Source organism: Talpa europaea (genome assembly GCF_964194135.1).
Source record: "Talpa europaea genome assembly, chromosome: 11".
Lineage (NCBI taxonomy): Eukaryota > Metazoa > Chordata > Mammalia > Eulipotyphla > Talpidae > Talpa > Talpa europaea.
The window spans coordinates 99,466,122-99,479,610 of NC_140078.1; the positions used below are offsets into that span (position 1 = coordinate 99,466,122).

At 44.1% G+C, this 13,489-nt stretch overlaps 1 protein-coding gene across 1 annotated transcript in view; it reads right to left on the minus strand.

Annotated features, from left to right (window-relative positions):
- Positions 1-13,489, minus strand: part of ATG7 (autophagy related 7) — a gene marked incomplete at both ends in the record, with an annotated part of 92,443 nt that overhangs the window by 49,721 nt on the left and 29,233 nt on the right. The window contains 5 exons of the mRNA XM_084247834.1: positions 1,966-2,041; positions 5,245-5,360; positions 6,896-7,099; positions 8,324-8,518; positions 13,138-13,296. Coding sequence (XP_084103960.1) covers positions 1,966-2,041; positions 5,245-5,360; positions 6,896-7,099; positions 8,324-8,518; positions 13,138-13,296 — 750 coding nt within the window. The remainder of the gene's footprint in view (positions 1-1,965; positions 2,042-5,244; positions 5,361-6,895; positions 7,100-8,323; positions 8,519-13,137; positions 13,297-13,489) is intronic.

A 13,489-nucleotide genomic window follows, 5' to 3' on the forward strand; every position in this document is an offset into this window, starting at 1 on the left:
AGGGAGCTGCCGAGGCTGCAGCAGGCCATTGCAACACCTCAGTGTTTTTGTGGAAACTACACTCTCCTAATCAAAACATGGTTGCATAAAAGGACTCCCTCCACTTTAAAAAGAGAGAAGAAATTTAAAGCCTCTAAATGGGGACCACACAACCCTGATTAATTTTAAAGTTCTTTCTCCACTTTCTTTTTTAGAAAGTAGCTAAAAATAAAGGCTTGAAACTTGAAATAATGTAAGCAAGTAATCACACACACGCAGTGGGCTTTTCCCATATATGGCTGCATTATTCTTCGGCCTTTGAAAAGGCCAGATGAAGAGATGGCCAACAACCAAAATAATCCTTCAGACATTTGAAAACGAGGAAGAAGAAGTAGAAGAGCCGGTGAACGACAAACAATTGCAGGGCTCACTGGGGGTGAACAGCCCCAGGAGGGATTAGTTGCTATGGCACTTTAAAAACACGGGCACATGCATTTTGACACTGGCCCCTTCTATAAAGAGGCTGTTTTGCCCTCTGGCCCCAGCACTGAGAGAACTACAATAGCAGTAATTTAACATAAAGGACTTAAAAAAGGAAACCAGTGCAGGGGCATGACTGAAAATTTAATTAAGGCCCTTCTCAGAATAAAATCTGTAAAGGAGATGAGAGCACATTTCAGGTCAGGAGAAAGGGAAGGAGGATGTGTGAAAAAAGGGATGAGGGAGCAGCTGAGGTCAGCCATGGAGGGAGGGTCCTCCTGATGGATGCACAGGACAGGGGCTGCTGGGTCCCATGGGAACGTTTCTGTAGCAAAGATGAACATGTCTTAGCAACTGGAGGCCACCTGGGTGGAGGCAGGATGCAAGTCACAGGTGCACTGTGTTTTCAGTCTCACAAAGTCTTGGTCCAGACAGAATCTTGGACACCTGCTTTTCTGACAGGGGAGGAGCAGCTCCAGGGGTGGGGGGCGGGGGGGGATACCCAGCCCCAGGTCTAGGGTGGTAACCAAGTGCAAAAACGAGCTCCGATCAGGACGCCGAGTCTAGGTCTGGCTTGTGGGCAGCCACGGACTCTCTGGGCTGTGGCCACATCGATGCCCCTCTGGTTCTCATGCTGACCCGGATGCTGACAGGCCTAACCCAGGTGACAGGTGGCGGGATGGGGTGGCAGAGAGGGACAAACAGGAATGAGCGCCCTCTGTCCTCACCATGAGTGTCCTCAAAAATCCCCAGCAGGGCTGTGGAATGTTCTCACTCTTTCACTGGTGGAGACCATCTTCCTGAGACAGCAAAACACACCCAGAGCCCAGAAAAACATTCCCCCCAAAGCCAGACTAGAACAACTCTTCCTTCCTCCAAAAACACGGCTAACAAAACTCCTCCAGAGGCAAAGCAAGGTGAAAGCAGAATTTCCATCCCACTCCTGTTGCCTTTCACTCTCCATGGGACGGACCTGCCTTATGATGTTAAGGCTCTTTTTGTGGGTGAACACCCCACTTTCTGGTAATACTGTATGTTCCTAATGACTTCCCATGTGTGTCCCTAACAGCCCCTCTGGCATTAGGGAGCTGGTGAGAACAGCAGGTATCGCCACACGGGCCAAGCCGCACCAGCACCGCAGCCCAGCCTCCTCTCCATCAGCTCTCATCTCTGCTGGTACCAGACGAGGTGGGTACTGGGATTTAAAGCTCTGTCAAGCTGATTGCAAAGCTCATTGTTTCTTGTCTCCTCCACAAGGAAGCCCCTCCATTCAGTGCTACTGGGGCTGCGCTGCTTGTTCAGGGTCTCCTCCCATTGCCACCCACGGAGCGGGGCTCCTTCCAGGGGTCAAGGAATGCTTCTCCTGCAGTCCCAGGGCAGCTGCTGTGGGGCAGGGGGTGTAGAGTTGGGTGGGGTGAGTTGATGGCTTGCTAAAGTGACCCCAAATATCTTCTCCTACACCATGGGGGTCTGGTTCAGAGTGTGCTTTATTTCCATACCACTGACCTGGTGAGGCACAAGCCCCAGAGAGGTGGGAGGCTCATTCATGCGGTCGTCACTGCTGCTGGCCACGGCGTAGCCCCTGAGGAAAGGAAACAATGAGAGCTGCTCACTGAATGAAAATCTAGACATAACGCATGAGGAGGAGCTGGAGGTGGCCCACGTGGGGATGTAAGGGTCTCCAAGGCACCCTCGCTGAGCAGCACAACAGCTAGTGAGAAGCCCCGCTCCCTGGGAGGGAAGGCAGCGAAACACCAAAGAGATGCATGAGTTGGGGAGTCAGAGAATCCCCGACCCAGCTGCCCTGAGTGTCAGTTCCATCCTCTACAAAACAGGAATAGACAGTTGTGAGGACAGTCAGGAGCAAGTGAGAGAAAGTACCAAGTGCAGAGCTGGGCACCAGGAAGCCCACAGATGTTAACTCCCAGGGCACATTTTTATAGAATGCCACAGCACGAAATCGTGACATGGAGAACTCTTTAAACCTCACTCCCGGAGGGGATGTCAACGCTACCAAAATGGAGGAAGGAGAAATATAAGTGAAGGGTTCACTGGGAGACAGAGGAACTGCCCCCGGAGAGCAGTGTGATGCTCACTGCATCACTGACAGGCAGAGGCAGGACCTGGTGTGAACCTGAGCGGGTCCACAGAGGGTCAGGGTCGAGGAACAACTCCATGGGCTCTCCAGATGTGACCCCAAAATGCTTCCTGTCAGGAAGCCACAAGCCATTCAATGGCAGGGACACAAGTGGGGACAGAATAGAGGAAGGTAAAGGACTGCTTTCCGGGGCATTGACACTAGTACAAATGCAGCAGAGGCCCTGAGTCACTCGACAAGTAAATATTCATGTTCATTTCTGAGAATTGGGAGAATAAATCTTTCAAAATTCAATCCTCTTTTGCCTGTGTTACAATCAGCACAGCAGAGGGGATTCAAAACAGAGCTTGGAGGCAAACTGGATGAGCCAAATCCCAGTGTTGCCACTTAGCAGCTCTGTGCACGCCAGCAACTTACTGACCCTCCATCTCAGTTTCCCCACAGATGGCGGGGGGAGGGTGGAGATGACAGTTCTTTCTTAATATGTTTGCTATGAGGAGCAAACGAGTCTACCACATGTAGAGCACATGGCACAGTGCCTGGCACAAAGCAGGCACTATGTAGGTGCTTGACAAATCACATAGCATGAAAGAGATTCAAAGAATTGGTGAGATGTAATATTAATTACATATGTGATGATATTAAAGAATTGCTTTCAACTGGTTCTTATAGGTAAAAACAGTAGATACAAATGAAAGAGATACTTTTTATGAATGAAATGCTATGTCTGTAGCATTTGTTTAATAATAGCCAGTGGAAGGAGAAAAAACATGGATAGTAGCATTGATAAATGATGATTAGTGTTGATGATTTCTGAAGCTGAGTGGTAGAGTATACATGGGTAAGGGTTTTATTTTACATATCTCTTCTTTCATATATGTTTGAATTTTCCATAATAGAAATATTGTATTTTGTTTAAACACACACACACACACACACACCCCATATACATGAGGAGATTAAAAGAATAACAAAAAGCCATGAAAAACAATAGGAACAGACTCATAAAAATTCAGATAATGGAGACAGATATCTGATAAGGTCTTAAAAGATGAAAGGAATGAAAAAGAACAAAATCTGAATTTTAGCAGCGAACAGGATATATGGTAAAACAAGATCAAATGGAAATCTAGAACTGAAACATTCAATAATGAAATTAAAAACTCAATGGATGGGTTTAATACACATTAGACACAGCAGAAAAGAGAATTAACCAACTGGAAGATAAGCCATGTCAAAACAATGAAAGATCAAATGACAGAAAACACAGAAAAGAGCATAGGCTGCATTGGACCAAGTCTCAAAAGGAAAGACACATGAGAGAAAGGGGAAGAAGCATATTTTAATAGATAATGACTGAACTTCCCACAACAAAGGAAAAACATCAAGCCATGGATGCAAGAAGAACTTTTTAAAAAGTACAGTCAGAGTAAAGAAAGTAGTAGGTATATATCATAGTCCAACTTCTGAAACCCAATGACAATGAGAAAATCTTAAAAGTGACTGGGGGGAAAGGAGAAAGAAAAACAAATCATATCAAAGGAAACAATAAGTCCCCAACCCCACAGCAAAGATAAAGGCAGCCAAAGACAAAAGGATTATACACTTCATATAAATGAAAATTACCACCAAGCTCGAATTCTATAGACAGTGAAAACATCTTCCAAACACAAGGTTAAAACAAAGACATTTCCAAATAACCAAAAGCTGAAACTCATTTGCCACTATTTAACATTTCTAAAGGAAATAAAAAAACGAATTCTTCAGGCAGAAGGAAAATGTCCTTGACCAGAAGCTTGAAGATATAGAAAGAAATGAAAAGTAACAGAAAGGAAATTATTAGCAAAACCGAGTATCAGCTATATGACAATTATGATGTCTACTGGGATTTAAAATATGCACAGACTTTTTAAAAATGAGTGTGCAGATACTACTGATTGCCTACCCGTTGTCCATTCTCCACTTATTCTGTCACAGAGAGGCAAGGTGCCAGCCCAAACTGCATTTGTTTTGCAGCTAAGAGCAGCCATGTGATATAGGAGCTAACCAGGGGTGAATTTTCTAAGAAAGTGCATCCCAGGGGGTGGCCTCAGTTGAGCACAGTCATTTGCGTTTTTTGAACTGTAACACAGAAGCAATGTTAAACGAGGATGGTCATCTTGTGACCACAGGTGACCAGCATAAGGAAGATGAATGTGCTTGAGTGCAAAAGACCCTGATGGCATAACAGAGCCTTTGTACCATCCAGGGCTGCCTGCCTCTGAATTTTTGCCGCATAAGAAAAATAAAGCACCATTTGACTACGTCACTGAAGATAGAGCTCTGTTACTTACTGCCAAATGTAACTTCTGTTATGTGACTCAGGATTGCCTTACTGATGTTCAGAGCTAAGAGGATCCAAACGTACTACCGGAATGAAATCATGAACATTCTAAGGCCTCTACTAATATTTTTATTCTTTCTTTTCATCAGTTATCAGGTGACTCCAGGAGAGTTGGGTTCCAGAAGGATGCAGAGTAGTCCCTTATATCACATGATGTATTCTCCCAGGCCAAAGAATCAGACCAGACTTCTTGTTTGGAGGGTAGAAAGAACAAAACAATGCTCAGAAGAGTCAGACTAAGAAAAGGCCACAGGAGTCAGAAAGGGTTCCTTTGTTTAAAAGTCTAATTAATTAGCAAACTTACCCTTCTGGATGCTGCAAAACGGAAACCATCAATTCCACTGCCAAGGCCCCTGCGATCATGGCCAGTCCTGGGCGGCTCACAGTGCACTGCTGGTCTAAGGTCCGGTCTCTAGTGGACTACAGAGAAACAACCGCTGAGGTGTGCCCGAAGTCCTGCACCACCCCCTACAAGCTGCAAGGCCCGAAACTTCTGCTCTTTCATGCAACCAGGTGTTCTGTGTTGGCAAACAACACTATTTCTTGGGAAAACCAACAAACCAAAATGTACAATTCAGCTACCTTTGTGAGGTAATGTGCTAAATCTAGGACTAGGAGCTATAGACAATTTGAAGACCAGGTGACAGCACCCTAAAATGAGCATCCAGTTGCCCTATTTGGTGGAGATGCACCATGTGCTCCCTTAATTCACTCAGTTCAACCCTGTAGAACTTGGTGGCTGAGACCTAGAGACCCAGAGAGGAAGAGCCATTTGAAGAGCATGAATGAGTCTGTCTGCCATTCAAACCAAACGCCCAGGGAGCTTGTGGGTGGGAAAGATCACTTGCCATTCCTGCAGACTCTTGTCCTATGAACCTCCCATCACTCTAAGTGTGAGCCCAGAGCTCGATACAAGTATTTTTGCTACATTGTGGCTCCAAACATGAGCCTTCATTAGTTCAACAGAAGAAATTCTAATCTTCTAACTCTGGGAAAATTAAGGGGCTGTAGGGGATAATTTTCACTCTGAAAATTTCACTTTATGAACAGATGTGACTTCACTGCCACTTTGTCGGTGATAATGAAATAACAGGGCCAGCTAAATATTAAAACACTGTCATGGAGATTATAAAGCCATCCCTCTTCACAGAAAAGAGTGCTTATTTTTCTTTATACTGGGAGGACATCCAAGCCAGTCATCCAATTGAAACTGAATTATTAAGGAGCAAGTCTTAAAAGCAGTAAATGGAGAGGCCGGTACAGAAATACTTCTGCTTGGCTTCACAAGACATGGACGTCTGTTTTGATAAAGACTATTCCTGCAGACTGCCTTTAGAGGTGGCGTCCACACTACAGAATCCCATGTCTGAACAGTGGCAGGCTGGCTATCCTGGACAACTCATGTCTGACTTACTTGCACTGTGAAAGTATCCTCCCTTCCTACTGGGGCTTGCAGATAAAATACAAGATGCCCTGTTTAATCTGAATTGTAGATAAACAATGAATATTTTTTTATTATTAAGTAGATCTCAAATATTTATACTAACACAGTATACACCATTGATCTGAAGTTCAAGTTAACTGGGAACCCTGCATTCCACTTACTGAATCTGGCAGCCCTGTGTGCCCCAGCCCCATTCTACAGACGCACAGGGAGCCTGAGACCTGGCTGGCATCACCAAGACCAGTCTACCCTGAAGTTTCCTTGCTGAGCTTTCCGCAAAAGTGATTTGTTGCTGCATTTATATTGATGAACTGGGAAGAGCTCTACACCGTTGATGCGTTGATGCCCATCAAGGCATCATCAGAGGTTGATGCCATGCCCAAACCTGGAGAATTCTTCTCTTGTGAAAAGACAATCTTTAAACAGTCATAAAGGAAAGAGCTAGGTCTCCCTGCTCGGTGGGCAGGACAGTCGTGGGCAATACCGAGGAGCCACAGAGAAGCCCACTTACATCTCCTGGAGCCACCACATCATTGCAGAAATAGCAGCCAAGCTTGTAGCCAGGGATATTGGCAAAAAGCGATGAGCCCAGGAGGTCAGAGGGTGCCGCGGGGTGGTTGGAGCACAAGTCCCCAGCTTCCTGCTGCTTAGGTTTCTTCAGACCATGTCTCATGACCACAAAGGTATCAAAGCCCAAGGCAGCGTTGATGACCAGCTGTGGGTGTCAAAGAATAAAAGAAGAGCACTGAGAACACTAATGTTTCAAACCATGGCTATTTGATTTGCTCTTAAAATTTGGTTTGCCCTTAAAATTTATTCTTACAAATATCTGCATGTGAGCATACTTAGTTTCTAGAAGCCAATGTTGGTAAAAGCTACCCGAAACAGGGGCTTAAGTATAAAAGACTTGGTAGGTGACTGACATACATTTTCTTTACTTCTTGTTTAGCTTCATTAAAAACTCCAAAAAACATTTTCCATTTACAGAAGAGGATACTGAATATCAGAGAGGTTACTTCTACAACTTGCTCCAGGCCACTTAGCTGGCATGGATTAGGTGTAGAAAATCAAATCTCAATAGTCCTCAAACCCATTCTTCCTGCTATCATGTTATTGTCTGTCAAGTTCAGATAGATTTTTTTTTAAAATTACAGTTTTATTGCTATAGAATTCACACACCACACGATTTCCAAGGACTTTTTTTCATTTATAAGAATATCTACTAATTGTAACTTAATTTATTCTTCCAAATTTCTTATACAGAAAGCTGGAAGGTGAAAAAAAAAAAAGGCTACTAAAAGAAACACAAATCACTTACAACCTCATAGCTCAAAAAATTACTTTTTTGAGATGTTTTGGGGTGTTTCTTCTTATTTTCTCCTTTTCTCTCCCATTCCCTCCCTCCCTTTCTCCCTTCTTACTCTTTCTCTGTTTATATAAAAAGATATAAACATTTACATGTATATGCTTATATGTTACCAAAATTAATATATAGCACATACAATACATCCATTCACTTGCACATATATAATAAACACACACAGTATATACAATATTTATCTTTTGCTTATTTAACATAATGTGGCACTTTCTATGTTATTAAAATTCCTTGAAAATAGAACCATGCATAGTCATGCCATCATTTATTTAACCTTTCAATACATTCGGTCCTTGATTTGTCACTGACCAAACAATAGTGAATACCACAGTCTTTGACCTCCCGGTGCTGACATGACATCAGTAGAGTTCCCTTTCTAGTACAGGGTACCTTGAGGGGTGTCAGGAAGGCCCAGCAGAGGACCATGAGTTTGTGGGTGATGGTGTGTGAGGCTAAGAGAGTCTGCAGTGAGACCCTGGGCTCTGAGTCACCAGGCCACACAGGCAGCACTTTCTGGAGGGAGGGCAGACTGGGGACACGGCCCCAGGACCCACACTCTACCTTTCTCTTGCTGGCAGCAATGACAGCAGGCAGCCACCGGCTCTCCCGGGTGTCCATCAGCAGAAAGACGACGTCATGACTTTCGATCAGCTGCTCCAGCTGCTCCACGTCCCTGCGGGCTTGCTCCAGGGTGACACTGGAGAAGTTCACTGGGTGTCCGGGCATGGGGATGCTCATGTTGAACCCTCTGGCATTCTAGGGCAATACCCACAAGTGTGTATGTCTGAACTAAAAGCAGAGGTGGGATCTTGGAGCCTGTGTCTCCCCATAACCACAGGCCTTTTGGTATGATCATTTGTAACCAAAATTTCTCTGAGCCATATTAGGCTGCTTTTTCCTCTTGCTATCTGTGCCCTTTCACCTTGTTCACCTCTGCATCCTAGACCACTTTGCCTGTCCCCCAGGGTCCCTGTGGCTGCTGGACAAAGCAGCAAGCAGAGACATTAGGATCCCAGTTCCCATTTGGGTAAGAAGGGGCCTTTCCAATGATGCAAGAACACTGGAAAAACTGTGTCTTTGGCTCTTTCCTACAATTTGAAGCCAAGAAACTTCATCAAAACGCCCAAAGCCTGCCTAAGTCCCTGGATCCTGCTAGGCAGTCTCTCCCTACTTGTTCCAAGCTGCTCTCCCGTCCATTCCCCCTGCATGTGGCACCTCCAAATGAGGTGTTACAACAAACATAATTTGATTTAATAAATTCCCTTAAGATTAAAATGACCAATAGTTTTGCTTTAATGTTCTTAGGGGTATATGCATTTTTTAAATTGTCAAAACTGAAAACGCTCTTCTTACTTTCAATTAGGAGTACACAGGTATTTGGGGAGGGGGGACAGGCGTTAAGGATGGGGGATAGCAGAGAGTGACATGAAGCTTCATCCCTGGTCTAGCTGGCTGTAGAAACCGCTCACTAGCCTGGGTGCGCTTCTAGGTGGGGACTCTGTTTTTTTAGGCTCTAAAACAGTTCTGTCATTTACCACTCACACTTGTGTCTCAGCAGATTAACAGCCAGTCACATAATGGTGCTACTAGGCCAGGACATTAACTTTCCACAGAAAAGACAGTGTTCTAGAATCTCAAACAATCTCTTTAATCTTCTCCACAGCATACTGGCCACAGGGAAAGGTCTGAAAGCATCAACTTTCTCATTCATTTGCCAGAACCCCTCCCTATGGGAAAAGTAGCTCATGGGGTTATGGCAAGTAGGTTCTCATATATGGTTTTCTCAAATAGGTTTTCCTTAAAACCTGTTTGAAAAATGTAGCTATTTTCACCTCTTCTCTAATTTTACACCTAATCTCTGAAATTCAAGAAAGGGACAACAGTAATAATTGAAACAATTTCCAAAATAACAACAACCTCTTGCCCCCCCCCCAAAAAAAAAAAAAACCTTGCAAGCAAAGCAGGAGGGGAAGCCAGGCAGAAAGCACTTCAGAAAGAAAGTTCAAAGCAAGTCCACTTTAACAACACCTCATCCATTCATTCATCCACCCATTCATTCATTCATTTACTAGGTGCACTGTGTCTACCATGCACCAAATACTGTAATCAACAATAAGACAAACAATGACCAAGGAAGTCATAGCAACAGTACCTTCCTGTCTTATTACAACTGACAAAGTATTTTAAATGTGGTAGCTTGATCCAAAAAACTATTATATAAGTAATTTGATGTCACCAAATTTACATTCTGACTAACTTCTGCTTTGGCCAGTCTTTTCTTTCTCTTAAGTATCTTTTGAGAAGCAAAAATTTAAAGTTTTGATCAAGTCCAAGTTATTTGTGCTTTTACTTATGATCAGTCTTCCTTGGCTCCTAAGAAACCGTCTCCTGTCACACCACTGCCAAGCTGCTTTCCGCTCGCTCTACAGTTTTAGCTTTTATGTGTAGTTTTATGGTCTTTCCAGGGTGTCAGCTGAGCATATTCAATGAGGTCTCCCTCTTCTGGAGAGTTGGGGCTCCAATGTCTCCCAGCCTTGAGGGAGTTCTGGAATCTCCTTCTGCTCACAGCGGGCTGGTGGTGCTTCTCCACTACAGAGTCACACCCTGAGTGAGCACAGTTTGCTATTTGGTTAAAGACTACGTGCTGCCTGGATGGTTTTCTGGAACGCCTTCTCTGCACAGCTCCTGCATGCCTGTACTCTGTCCTGCAAATTTCATCACCTCAGCTGCTCTGAACTCTCATCTCGATTTCCTCAGCTCATCAAGACAAGAAAGGCTTCCCAGGACCTGGCATGGCCAGACAGTGCCTCTGTGCAATAAGCTGGGATGGAAACTCACTCTGCCTTTCCCTTCTGCCTGGGTCTAGTCTCTCACTGTGCATTGTTCTCTGTCTGAATGTATTTTACCCACGTGTCTTAGCTATTTCTGACCAGAGAGCTATAGTCCAGTATCAATTCCCAACTCATCAGGCTTGGAAGAAGACATCCAAAGTCACGTTTTAAAATTTTCAGTGTCACTTCCTACATTTTAGTGTCTCACCTTTGGGGAAAAAAAGCTCAAAAAGCTACTTCTAAAAGGTCAGTTTGTTTCCTACTCAATGATTTCAAGCCCAGGACTAGGCATGAGGCCTGTGGCTGGGCAGTTCTTCTTGTATCTTGTTCACTTAGGAACAGTCTTTTGTCCACAGCCTGATCTAAGGAAGGTGATGAAAAAATACTAAATTAGGCATAGAAAGACCCTGTAAGCCTACCTAACCGGTAAGTGAAATAGCTACACAAGTACTTCTCAGAATTGGATGAATCATATTAGTACTTTAATGGGTCCCATAGATTATTATTATTTACAAGACAGGAAGGAAAAAAGTATCAGGAGGCCTGGCTCCTGGCTGCCAGGGCCTATTGATCCAATAGGGAAAAACAGACAACCTGACATAAGAACTGAGGAAGAGGTGCAAGCCTAGTAGGCTGATGGTTTCTTGTCTTGAAAGTTGAATTTGATTTCCAAAGCCAGGGCGATTTGGCCCTGGTCTCTTATCTGCCCTCTTTGACCTCCATACTTTAATCACCCTGGTTTTTCTTTAGTTTACAGAAGCACCTCAGATGTTTGCACAGAAAACTCTGCCACCCTTAGTCTAGCAAACTCCCACTCTCCTCTGGACCCAACTTCCTCAAGGAAGTCTAGTCTGGATGAGGATGGCCTGCTATACATTCTCAAGGCAACTGAGCTCCTGCTTCCTGCACGCACTGTAGTGATCATTCTTCGTGAGGTCACTTACTGAGACTAGGTGCCCCACTAGGACAAAAGGTCTCTGTCGGGAAGAGGGAGCTCTCTCTGTCTTGCTCCCCAGTCTCTAGCACACAGAAGGACTTAAATAAACATCTGACGAATGAGTAAGTAACAGAGCAACTGAACAATAAATAAGGGGAATCATACTAAGTCATAGGTAGCAGCTAGGACTCGGGCAAACAAAAATCTCAGGCAACTGATAAGCAGCCTTCCCAACCAGGTTCTGCTTCCTTCTACTAGAATTCTGTGTCTGTGCTTTGCCATGACTTGGGAGGACCTTCCGCAGAGAAGGCAGAGTATCCTGACCCTCCCACTGACTTTGGGCTTGGCCCTGTGACTTGCTTTGGCAATGGAGATGGAGGACCTGGCCCTGTGCCACTGTTGAGCTGAGACTTTAAAAGATGTAAGTTTTCACCAACTCTTTACTTTCCTCCTGCTACCATAGGAAGGGCAGGATCCTGATGACTATTGTTCGTTGAGCCTACATTTTGAAATAATAACATATAAAACAGACTGGGCCTGATGTGGAGTGGCCTAGGCTTCCTGGAGCCCAGACTAGCCCAACAGCTAAACCACAGCCAACCTGAAGGCCCATGAGAGGGAAAGATGCTCGCCCTGTCAGCCATAGAGATGCTGGGCTCAGGGGACATGCAACACTGTTGCAGACGTAACCTAACTGATGTGCCTTCCAATGACAGAGTTGTAGCTTATTCTTACTTCTTTTGACTTTCAGCACCTAGCTAGGTACAAGGGGGTTATCAGTTAAACCTAATAAATGATATTCTTCAGCTACATTGGGAAAATGGACAAACCATTAAAGTTGCATCTAAAGCAAAGACTTCTAAAATGAATGACTCTAATAAATACTGGGCAATTAAAAGGAGAAACTTTAAGAAAGTTGTTGGTTTTTTGTTTTGTTTTGTTTTTGCTAGGGCTGAGAACCTCTTGTGGCACTTAAGTATAAGCAGATGCTTTGGAGACACCTAATTTAACCTCTGTCAGAGAAATTGATTAAGCATGCAAGATGTAAAATCTCTTTCCAGGCTGACCTCAAAAAAACTGGCAAGATTTTGAATCAAATGAGCTGAATGACTTGACTCTTATTATCTGGTCTTTTTAAAGTAAGTGATACAACTCAAAAATCAGCAGCAGCCAGAATATTAAGTTAAACCTTTAGCCAGATCTTTCTACTGCACAGACTGACAATCAATTTAATTTCATAAACCTGTACTAAGTCACCATCAAGTATTCCTGTGATGTAGGAAAAATCATCTACATCTGAGTCACCATGCATCCTTGTGAACAAGGCAGAATATAAAAATATGTATACTTCCAAATTCCTTAAACTCAAGATAGTGCTTTGCTATTGACATTTTTTTCCATAGTCTTCATTTCATTTTCAGAGTATCGTGTGAGATTTGGTTTTGAATACCTATTTCCGAGATAAGAAAATATGGAAAGTGAAGTTCAACTTCGTGAGGAGAGCCTGTGGCAAGACTCTTTTACTGGCCCCATGGCGCTGCACTGCCCAAGACTTACACATTCAAAGAGAGAAGAAAACCTAACACTCCCAGGCGGCAGCAACCTACCACTCCGGGGAATATTTTCTGAAGCCGTTCTGCTGCAGCCAGAGCCTTGGGCTTCCCACCTGCAAGGCAATCTTCAAATTCATAGAGAGGCTGCCTCACAGGATTGGAGTAGGAGATCTTGGCATTGTCCACAAAAGTGATGTGTCTGACGCCCCAGCCCTGCAAAAAAATGGAGATCATGGTGTGTTTCTGATGAATGTTTCCCAGGGCGTCTCTCTCGAAATCCCTAGAAGTTTGGCTTTGGAGCAGCTTGTGAGCCTCAAGCTATAGGAAACTCCAGAAACCGAATTGTGCAAACTCTGTTTTTGATAAACAGAGTGTCAACTTCCTTTAAAAGACAAAGTAATTATGT